The following is a 12,247-nucleotide window of genomic DNA, read 5'->3' on the forward strand; positions in this document are numbered from 1 at the left end:
GCCTGCTCATAAGTGCAAAACACTTTCTTAGATTCCTCAATATTTTAGTAAACAAACTTCCTCTGGATAAAAGCAACAGTTGTGATGTGGGTCACATATGGAAGGTGTGGATACAATGCCACAGTTACCCCTCCACAGTGGCAAATGTGCAACAGTCAGCTTCTTCCATCAGTGCATTCACGTGGAAATAAAATAGTGAAAACAACAGCTAAAATAGCAAAGAGTTGTTGTGCAGTAGACTGCACAAAGAGAGCAAGAAAGATATTTGGCATATGTTTTTACAGACTGCTGAAGGAGACAAAAGCAAAATTAAGTGAAAATTTTAAATTCAATTACTTTCTGAGGGGCTGCGTAAGCTTGAGTAACCAAGCACATAGTTTTCTAAATGAAGCGTGTACTCAAAATATTTTCACAAACCTCAGATGAGATAAATTTTAGGTCCTTGGTTTTGATAAGACTGATGAATCCTGCTTTAAAATGTAACCAGACATCTGTCCGGAATGTCTTGAGGTTTTTAACTGTGATGTTACTTACCCCAGTGTTGAAATACCCAAACAGGTTATACATACATCATTTTGCTTCCATATACATCTATAAATCAGTGTTCTATTCATTTGTTTGTCATTTTAGTGCAGGCATGTCTAAACTATTCCATGAAGGGCCATGTGGCTGCAGGTTTTCGATCCTCCCAAGCTGGAGCACACCAGGCTCGACTCATTTAATCAACTGATTTCTTTAAACAGCTGATTATTCAGGTCAGGTATGTTGTTGGCTGGTTGGAGCAAAAACTTGCAGTCACTCGGTGCTTTGAGGATTAGTTTGGACATACCTGTTTTAGTGATAAAAAACCCACATGAATTGCTACAGTTTTCTTTTCACAAATAATTTTAAAAAATCCTTCCATCTGGATGCAGCATATTGCCACAGCCAGAATTGAACTGAAGGTGTAGGCATGAAGAGTTGTCTGGGCGCCCTGATGGCTCAGTTGGTGAGCATTTACCCCATATACTGAGGCCGAGTCCTCTATAGTGGCTGTGGGTTCGATTCCAGCCTGCAGCCATTGCGTATCTCCACTCTCTCACTCCATTTCCCGTCATAACTTCAGCAGTCCTGTCAAATAAAGGCAGAAAAAGGCAGAAAAATAACAAAAAACTGTTAAACTTTACTTCCATATTTTTAATTTAAAGACAAACTTGTGAGCTCTGACTTGGCTCTCGTCAGCAATTCTGCCCTAAGACAGGCTCTTCTTGCGTAAGAACCTCCCTCCTTTGACCATGCCAAAATATACTTTTCCTTATGGCATTTTGCCTGTATGCATTATGTCAGTTTTTAGACAAGAATGCAGCTTTCCTGTGACTGCTTAGTTTAGAGACACAAAAAGTCTGCATCAGAATTTCTTGCTTTTTGTCAGCCAGCTCCTCATGATTTAAGGCATTCTATTTTTCCCTCTTGCTCTTATTAAAGTTTACCGTAGCATTAATAATGGGTGGAAAAAATAACATTACTTCATTTTCCAAAGAAGACTTTAGAAGTTATGCCACCGTTTCAATTTGTCTAGCTGTCCCTTTTTTTGCTTTTGATTTTATTCTGCTTTTCAGAAATCTGTCTCTGTCTGCCAAAACAGCTAACGGAGGAGGTGTATTTGTGTGGACTGGAGTCACTGAGCATGACTTTAATTTGCAGGTAGTTTCCAAGTTTCTCCCTCCAGGAGTGATAGCTCATCGGCACCATTAGTTACCTAACCAGCCCGAGACCTGCCTGCAGCCGTCCCGAGTGTGTGTGTGTTCGCACATGTCTGTGTACGTGTGTTAGAGCTCTTCTTGCTTTATTACGGCCGACTTCCCCTCTCTTCTCATTCAATCTCACTCTTCCCCAGCCTGTACGCACATACTGTATGTTCATATATCCTGCCAAAGCCTTGCCATTTCCTGTCATACTGGTGCACAGACTCACTCACTCTGGCATGCAAACACACACATGTACACACGCACACACGCACAGGCAAACAAAGATTAACTGTCACCGGCAAACACACACAAATCACCTTAGGGAGTTGACATGGTCAGATTTTATTTTGTTGTCCATGGCTTCGGAGCTGATCTTTGCTGAAGGATTAACTGATATTACAGAACTTCATCTTACCTACCAGGGCTTAATACCAATGGTATTTACACACCACTCACTGTGTGTGTATGTGTCAGGGAGGGATCTGTGGAGTTTGTGTGTATGCTGCTGTGTTTATATGGAGGAGAAGAAGTGGGGTTGGGGGTCAGAGAGGCTCGCCTGCCAGCCCATGTCTGTATTTATTCCTCCTGAATGCTGCAAGCAGGCAGTCAACATCTGGTTGAAGATGCTGTGTTTGCCTTCATGTCCCTAATGAACTGAACAGCATTACAGTGTCTCACACACACATACACACACACACACAGCCCTACATGCTCACACCATACAAATTCATCTTTGCACACTGATCCAGTCTCATTTGTTAGCTCAGGGCTTCTGAAAAACTGCACGAGATTGCATTCTCCGCTGATCTACTGAAGGGACCACAGTGCCGACTCTGCAGCAGCACCCTCACTGAGGAGGAGTAAATAAACCAGAGGGATCAGGGTCAGGGCGTGCCTTTGGAGAGGGCTCGGATGAGGCTTCCTTTTGGTTAGGGAGAGGGTTAATTTGGGTTACTCACAGATGAAAACGACTCAGGACCCAAAGAAAACCAATTCCGGACGGTGCCTGAAGTAGTAATCCCAGATTTAAATTTTCATAACACCAACCCAGTGTGACTTTTAATCTTCAGCTTTTCCACTTGTGATTGCCTGGGCAGTTTCAGCACATGTAGATACAGTAACAGCATTACTTAACTTGTGTGAGATCAGACATACAGATGCTCTCTACTCGGTGGAATCCTTAAACATATATTGTGTATATTTTTTCTGTGAGTAAAATGTTCCAGATGTATGTAAAGGCAGTTTATTGCTGCCACGCTAAAAAGAGAAAAAGGCATCACTGTCACATTGTAACAAGTCTATTGTAATAAAAATGTTTTTTTTCATATTATCACAACATACAGAGTTATAACAAGACCTTTCTTATTTTAACAATATACTTTTTAGGTTATCTGAAACATTTCATGTTATAATCTGATAACTTATATTGTCATTTCTACAAGCTCTATTTATGAGTTAACAGTAATAAGTGACAACAGATTATTTGTTTATTCAATCATTTATTTGACTTGAACTGGACTGTTGCCAAGCATCACAAACATTTTCCTCCTCACTAATGTTAGCTTGCTAGTGGAGTACACCTTTAGTTGCTTGGATGGATCCATTAAACTGCCTCCAGACTGTGTTCATCTTGGTATTTTTAACAGACTGAATGTCAATGTGTATATTTTTGAGTCTCATCCCGGTGCAGGTAAGTAAAAGAAACTAGTATTGGGTAATTAGCTAGATCTTATATAATTTAATAGACAACTACGTTAAGTTTCTCAAACATGACATTTAGCAGTCACTAGAGCTGCAACTAGCCCTGCGCCGTTAATAACAATATTATTGAAATTGCAGTATGGTGCAAAGTGCAATATCCAAATCGTAGAACAAAAATCAAATTACGATTTTTTGAAAAAGAAAAATGTCTGTGAAAACATCATTATAATGAAGTACTTTGGTATTGCAGAGGCCTAAAACTCTTGTTCTTCAGGTGAAAGAAAACACATCATCACATAATCATGATTTTAATAGTTTTTGTTTTCAGCAAAAATTAAAATTGTAGCGCCTAAATGATTTTTCACAGTAATCATATCACATTTGGAATTTCAGTCAAAATAATCACGATGTTACTTTTTACTGTATCGTGCAGCCCTATGTGTAACACATGACACATTTCAAATGGGATCAGAAATGATTTGTCTTTCAGCATTGACTACTGGGTGTGACTTTGCTTCTCTGTTGGAACATCTGTAAAGAGGAGTGATACATGTAGTTAAAATCAGCACTCATGGAACGCATTTCATCAACAAATGTTCTAACCATATAATAACAATATGTGTAATCACATTCTAACATGAAAATCACATTCATCAATCACATTATAGCAAGATAAATAGTATATTGTTATAACATTATAAACATATTGTCAGAACCAACATTTTACGTTATAACATGATACTGATCTGTTCTTCATTTTCTGGCATGGCAGCAATACACTTTGGTATGTTGACATAAATTGATTGTTCTCCCAGTGTAGTGTCACACAGCCTTATAGTAGAATCACATGGTGCACAAGACTGGTCCAACTTTCAACTTTTTTGCCTTGTCAGAAGAAACCTTGAAGCATTTTGTATGGCTTTGAAAATGGGTGGTGTTTTTTTTTTCACCTCTAAAATTTTTATGACACTGGATTTGATGACTACATGTGTCAGGAGTGTGTGTGTTTTAATGCCACATTTTAAATGAAATGTCTGTGTGATGAAGGTCAGACTTGATGTAATATATTCATGCCCCCCTCTTTTCTTTCACGTCCTTCCTGTCCCTCTCTATCTTTCAATCTCCTCCTCCTCTCACCTCCCCAATCCTCTCTCAGGTCCGTGTTGTTATTGTTGATGAAAACGACTGCGTTCCAGAGTTCCTCCAGTCCATTTACAGCAAGGATGGTGTGCCGGAGACTGTGACAACAGCAACCTCCCTGCTGCAAGGTGAGACCTCTCAAAAGACTCAATTTATGTCCTATCCTTAAACCCCCATCATGGTTAAACTCCCATTAGTTTGTCCTGGACAACATCACCAAGTGCACTTCTTTATTTTTGCCTTCAGACAACATAAAATGACATCATTTTGCACCAAATGCAATCCATTACTCATTGCTTTTCTATTGGAACAAACTTGCAAAGGGAATATGAGATGCACGTTGCTGTTTTCTTTAGCTTTTGTACTCTCAAACAATCATAAACAAAAGTACTAAAGGATGCTGCTTTTGTGTTATTTTACTTTTGAACTTCTCTAATTAAAGACTCCCACGCAGTGTTTGAAATGTTAGGGTGTTCTAATTAAGATTATATCTTTAAACGCACCTGATAAACACAACACAGAATGCATAAATCATGATGTTATTGAGTAGGAAGTGCTACAGTGGTGTGTGCTTTTCCCACTTTCCCCTGGCTTGAATTAATGTCACCACACAAGAAGAGTTTTATTTACTCTTTGTAGGTTGTAAAATTCAGAACTTCAAAAACAAAACATATTTTTCCATACAGGACCCTGGAAGTAAAGGTAAAGCAGGTGCAGCTCAGTGGGCTAATGTGTGCCTGTGTGGGGTCTGTGATATGTAAATGTCTGAATGGCCTTGATGTAGTGGCTCTCAGAGCAAAAATAAGAGTGGCTGAGATTCTTTTTAGCATTCATGTGTTTTGACTGGTCAGGAAACTGAGTGGGTACTTGTCGGCACTGGCAGCCGTGAAATCACCGGCACTTCCATCAGCGCAGCCTCTCCTTTCCTGTAACGACCCAATTTCCACACGGGGATCGCTTAAGTTTCATCTGATGTGAGGAAATGGTAATGCTAACTGTGGTGTGTACGACTTATCGCAATTTGATCTGTCACAGTGTGACTTAACACTGAGAAGCCCAATCTTTTTTAAGGTTCTGACAGACTGCCAACAAAACTGACAGCGAAGCATTTCACACTTCTCTTTGCCTCTACAAAGACAACTCTGGAAGACATATTCTGTGTCAAATAAATGTTATATATTAAAAAGTGCAATTATTGATGCAGATAGCACAAGTAATAAAAAACTTTCCTGTTTATAAGCAGCTCAAGCTCATTTTGTTTGTAGCTCCAAACAAAGTGGTGCTTAAAATTAAATAAACAGCTTTACTTACTGTAGGCTAAAAATGGAAACACCAACAGAGCTGCAAATAAGTATTGACAAGTACAAAATGCAGGCAAATAAAACACCGCATGCAGTACGTAAATTATTAATGACTGCAGTTATGACACCTCAGTGAAAGTGCTCATTAGCTTCGGCTGCAGGCAGAAAACTTTTGGGTTGAATTCACATTACAAAGCTTTGTTTTTATAGCCTACTTGTGCTGCATCCCTACCCCTATCATTATCACTATTAGTCAAACAGACTATTTAATAAAGGGGAGGAGATGCATGCACATAGTTTATATACAGAGTCACGTTGAATAATAATACACCCGTGTCTGAGAAAATAGGCACATTATCTTTACAGTTGAAATTTGAGTAAAACTGGACATGTGGTTGTGTAAATTATTGGCTTTCAATCAATTTTGTTTAATTTGGGAAATTGCAAAGGCATTTAAATAGCACACCTTTTGCTTGTAGACCCACTGCCATCAGACTGTACTTCTGTGTTCTGGGGAAATTTCAGGTTAGAAATTGTTATCAAATTATAGTAAAAGTTCAAGGTTATACTTTACAACTCTTATTAGAAGGAAATTTAAATAATAAATTTAGTGACATCTAGTAATAAGCTTGCAGATGATAAACACCTCACCTAAACCTCCCCTTTTAAGCGTGTAGGTATGGTCGCTGCAAAACTCACACCAAAGGCCCATTATGGGTTATCATTGAAACATTTTAACGTTTCAACATGGCAGACACCATGGAAGATGACCCATACCTTCTGCACACATAAAAAGGCTCATTCTCAGGGAGCAAAAACCCACCAGTTCTTGGTGATCATGGGCTAAAGAAAACATACCTGAATCAGTGCATGTCAGCGGAGTGGAGCAGTGAGAATTTCCACTCCTCACTCACGGAGCTGTCTGACCACTGAGGGGAAAAACCCTTACCTTTTTTCAGCTCAGCCTACATAATTACAAAATGGTGTGTGGTATTCATGTTTTTGTATTAAGGCAGCAGGATAATTTACATCAGTTTCACTCAGTTCACATCAGTGAGGACGTTTTAGACCATAGCAGATAGTAAACTGAACATTGACCAAGGGAGAGACAGCTTTGGACAGTTCATCAACAGGACAGTAAATAGTGTGAGTCTCTGTGCGATGGGCACTTGGACATACATGAGACTCATGGTGTGAGCAGTTCCTGAATGAAATTGGAGCAGGACGGAGAGGGAGATAACGCAACGCTCCATCCTTTTAAAAAAAACTGCTCCGTGCTCCATCCAATCCTCTGTCGCTCATGCTCCCCACTCACACCCACTCTGCTCTGCTCCAACGCTCCGGCTTGAATAAATGCAATACTCCGTTTCTACAAAATTCTGCCAATATATCCCTATAAATATTACACACTAGGCCTTTAAAGCACAACACTTTATGTATTCTGTCAAAAATGGCTCCAATCAGATGTTTGAAATCATTCAGATCTTACACACTGGATTTTACCAGTAAGAAGAAAAGGTAAAAACTCCAGCAACATCAGTAGTGTAAAGAATTAGTGCAGACGTAACTACATAATAACTAAAAAAAGATCAAACATTTTGTTTCTAACTGCAGCTAGCCATATGGTGCTTCAGTCTCATACTCACCTTCACTTTGTTGTTTAAAGAGATCAAAATTTCAAATGGAAAAAGACTGGTGGCTTCCATCAGTAGACGTGAGAAAATTAAGAACAAATTACATATATTGTACATAAGTTATCAATGGCTTTACCATGTGCAGATCAGCACACAGTAAGCAAGAGAGAGATGTGTTGATCTTTTTTCCTTCCTATACTTCCTCCTATCTATTGTTTTTTTACTTAGTGGTTGTTGCTCATGGGAATGTGCTTTGCCAATACTGCATTTTAGAGAGAGTGAGAGGAGATGAGTGTTTTGTGGTACACCATGTCACAGTACTTTACAGCAGTTTGGTACGCGCCAGCAGCATGCTGTATATGAATTAAGTACTGAAAAAAATCAGTGCCAACTGAAACAATTAGCAGAGAGCACTCACCAGGCCCACAACAAGCACACAGTGAAAAGCTATGGGGCACAGTATGATGGATTCTACATCAAGAGAGGTTGTGTGCAATAAATCCATTCAGTGCAAACACAAAAACAGATTTTCACCCCAATATTGGAGCAGAGAAAAAAAATGCAAACTTTATTCTTAGGTGCTTTGAATGCACGTAAAACTGCCAGTTTTGGTGAAAAAGCAGCCCAAAAGCTCTGAGTGCTGTCAAATGAACAGGCAGGAGACACAATCTGACACAAGTCTGTGGGATGCTGAGTAAACAAACAGAGATTATTGAATATGCTGTCACAGTCAAAGATATTCAGGAACAGGTGTATACAAGAAAATAAAAAACATATTCTCGGAGTTCATATATGCAAAATTCATGCCAGCATATTTCTGCAGGTTTGTTTCTACAGGAAGTGAACTTGATGCTGTACTTGTACACAATGGTACTTTGTCCTCAATACTCATGTCAGCCTGCTAACATAGTCACACTGTCAGTGCTAACATGCTGATGTTAAGCAGGAACAGTGTTTACTACATTTAAAATCACAGTTTATCATGTTAACATGTAACATTTGCCACCGTATTTATCACTAAACAAAAGGAACAGCTGGAGCTGAGGGGAATGTTTTGTCATAAACCAAAGTAGTGGATAAATTGGAGTTTTGACCACCTGATGTTAGCACTAGATGGAAAAAGTTGTTAAAATTCATCCTACTGACAGATTGCCTTCTCTAGAGCCATGCCATTAGCGTGGCTAAAAATACATGAGTCTCTAGGCCATTTAATAAAATCATTTCTCTCAACATTTCTCTTTTTTTGTGAATAGTAAAAGATCATTCTGCTTAGTCTTTGCTAAATTGTTATTATGAACACCAGAACTAATAATGACAAGGCTAGTAAATGGTGCTAAGTGAGTGAGTGAATGAGGGGGAAAGTAAATGAGTAAATGAGGGAGTAAGGTGTATGGTGTAGGAGGCACAGCAGGCTCCATCAACTGCTGCCAACGACAGGTGCACCAAGGGAGGCGAGAAGTTTCACCCTGCTGTGCCGCTGTGTGTGTGTGTGTGCGCCCACCCATGTGCATGCATGTATTTGTGTTGGGAAAGGGTTGTACTTTTATGACTATATTTGGTAAAAAAAAAAAAAAGATAGTTGTCATATACAGATCTATGAGAAGGTCCTGATATTAAAAATGAAAAAACAGTTATGTGTGTTGCATGAACAGACTGTATCTGTTCAATTAGCATATCTGAAAAAGTATATGAATCGTAGAACATTTCCAGAGTTTCCCATTTTCAAATTGGAACATAGGCAATTATCTTTTTAACTTAATGAGGTGGAAAATAGCTCACACAAGGTGCACCTTTGCTAAAAACACCTCTGTTTTTCTCATTAAATTTCAGAAATCATTAAAACAAAAACGCTTAAACGCATGTTTCAATAAATACATTTAATTCTACCCGGTCTGCTTCTGAGTGCACCTGAAACTGAATGGCTCAACCTCCTGAAATAAAGTCATGTTTTTTCCCCCTCACTTGATTAAACGGGTTAAAAGGCACAGTATTAAATTAAATGAGCAGGGAAAAATAGGCACCCAGCCTCGTTTTGCTAAATCATGTGCTAGTAATCCTATAATCAGTTCGTTCGTGAGAGTGGACAAATGTGTACTTCGCCAAGTTGGAAAAAAAAACTGCACGAAGCGAGCCAATTATCTTGCTTTCCGTAGAGATCTGAGGCTCCCGCAGTTTCCATCTTGAGTACAAAATCATTATATGCCAGAAAGACATGGGAGAAGCAGCCAGAAATGTACTGTGCCCCTCCCCCTCCCATGTAGTGATGCCAGCACAACAATGCTGATTCAAGATTACAGCAGGACTTACTGATAAATACATGCTCAAACGGTGCTCTGAAGAGTACAAATCTGTACTTAGTAAATTAAATATTGACTCATATGTGACATGTGTTTGGCCACTGCATGGGACTTCAGACAGTACTGTAGCACTGCAGTCCATTTTCTACCCTTCGTCACTGGATGAAGGGTTATTCATCACTTTACAGGAGGAAAACAGCTGCATTTCAGCTGCAGTTCAGAAAAATGTCAGTCCTTGTAAGCAGGACTGTAGTGCAGGGTAAACACACAAATTCACTTTATCCAACTTGCCAGGCTGACATAAATCTAAATAACGGATATTACAAACACCATAGTGAGTAACGTGAAAAAGTATGGCCAATTCTGGACAAAAATTGCCATTTCCACACCTGATTTGCTGCAGTTTTCAAATGTGTATTGCAATTTTCTCTCCTGCTGAAAAGAAGGCAATATGACATAGTACATATAGAGAAGCTATTTGTGCAGCTGTAAACTGATGCTTATGGCAATTTAATGATGAAACATCCATCCTGCTTACAGTGTTTACAATACATTACAGTGTTTTTTTCTCCTGTCTTTTGGGGAAATTCCCACTTATCAACAAGCAGCTGAAAAACCTTTTGGCTGAATACCAGTTTTAGGAATTCACTTACACACCATAAGCTTTCACAATCACCCTGCCATGTCCTCTGATTTTCACGCTGTACAGGCAAATGAACCAGAGCCCAAACCAGGCTACAGATTAGAAGTGAAAGTATCCTCAGATTTTGATTTGCCACTTTTATCATCAACCTGAATTTCATTAGTGTTTCTATTAATCGTAATGGGACGCTCTTCTCTGTTGAAGTTCACCTTTGTGTTTTAGGGCACAGGCTTGCATTTTAATCTTGCAGCTTTATGGAGGGAAGCAAAAAATGTTATTTAAAGATATAATTGCTTTTAGTTTAGTTTGATGGTCGTTCAGGATGCAGAAAGACCACTCATGAACATTTTATATAATACCACAGCACTTCAAAATGAATTAATCTAATATATTCCAAATCAAATTTGGACTGAAAGAAAACAAGCCTTCTCTTAAACTGAGACATTCCTTTTAGTTGACATTTTCTTGAAATTATTAATTTGAGTTTCCCCAAGGCTTAATGGTGCAGTTTCCTAGTTAGTTTATGCATGTGTTTATTAATGTGCATTGGTGTTTGTGTTTGTTTTTGTGTGTGTGTGTGTTTCGGGGGTGGGGGGTGGGGGGGTGGGGGCATGAGCCAAATGCAATGTAAGGTAAATTGGAGAATTGAGAGTTTGATGGTGAAATGACTTGTTAGCGGAAAATATGCTTATTCAAATCCCTGGTGGTCTTTTCAGTTTTAGCAAGGCAATCAATTTGTGGCCAAGCGAGTTCCCGCTCCATAGATTCCCAATGTATGCTGTAGAAACAGAAATGTTGCAAAATGACAGTCCTCTCAATGCATGCTGTGCAAATGACACTTACTCCCATTGTGATATAGAATTGAACATTTAAGCCAGTGGGAGCATCACTTCCTTCTCCATCTTCACTTTGGTCACATAACAAGAACTGAATTGAAGTTGTGGGCTCATGTTATGTTCAGAAACAAGAACGGCACTTGACTCTAATCTTTATAAGAACAGATTGTGCCTATTTTTTCAGCTACTATTTCCTGTGTCACCATGACTGAAATCATTAATCTTTATTGGCCTAAAAAATAAGTTTGTTGCAAGTAATGGGAAGGGGAATGGCAGTAAAGGGAGCAAGTGATGGGACAAAAGGGTTAGGGGGTTAGGGTTACAAAAATAGAACTAGTGATAAATTATTGTGTTAGTATCACTGTTTTTATTTTGAAAGCTCAGTACAAGCAACAACCCTTGTTCATGGACACTAGCCCTTGCCTCCGTTCATTGTTTACGTAACATCAGGGCTGGAATTAAGCCATTTTCAGGGCAAGGCCTTTGGCCTCTTATATACAATAAAAAATATTGGGCAATCACAGCCTTTATGTAGGACATCAAGGCAAAAGCCAGTGGTACAATAATAATTACATTGTATGAAGACAAAAATTAGTACAGTTATTGTATAATTAGCCTGACCAGACACTGTCAGTAATCAATACTAACACACATTATTAGACTGTAAAACATTAATCAAACCAATAACCAAGAGCAGTCAACATCAGACGACTTTTTCATAATTTAGCAGTTATGTGGAGTTTTTCTAGTTGTGATAAAATGTCAGTACAATATTAACAGTTTGAATTATGTGGAAGCCCATCTCTGCCAATGTGATGGGAAAAAAATTCTTCAAGTCATTTTAATGAGAAACTTTCTCAAAATAATGCCTTAGATATGAAGTTAGGATTTTGAGAGTCCCTCATTATTTAGAGACAGTAAATCAATATTTTGAGATTAGTCCTTATTTTGAGTTAAGTAAGTCATTT

The 12,247-nt window shown here is 38.8% G+C and overlaps 1 protein-coding gene across 1 annotated transcript in view; it reads left to right on the forward strand.

Moving 5' to 3' along the window:
* LOC146333309 (neural-cadherin) overlaps positions 1 to 12,247 on the forward strand; it is a 299,893-nt gene that overhangs the window by 9,645 nt on the left and 278,001 nt on the right. Inside the window, exon 4 of the mRNA XM_084722064.1 lies at positions 4,585 to 4,696. Coding sequence (XP_084578190.1) covers positions 4,585 to 4,696 — 112 coding nt within the window. The remainder of the gene's footprint in view (positions 1 to 4,584; positions 4,697 to 12,247) is intronic.

This window comes from Lutjanus erythropterus, chromosome 1, assembly GCF_056507025.1.
Source record: "Lutjanus erythropterus isolate fLutEry1 chromosome 1, fLutEry1.hap2, whole genome shotgun sequence".
NCBI classification, from domain to species: Eukaryota; Metazoa; Chordata; class Actinopteri; order Lutjaniformes; family Lutjanidae; genus Lutjanus; species Lutjanus erythropterus.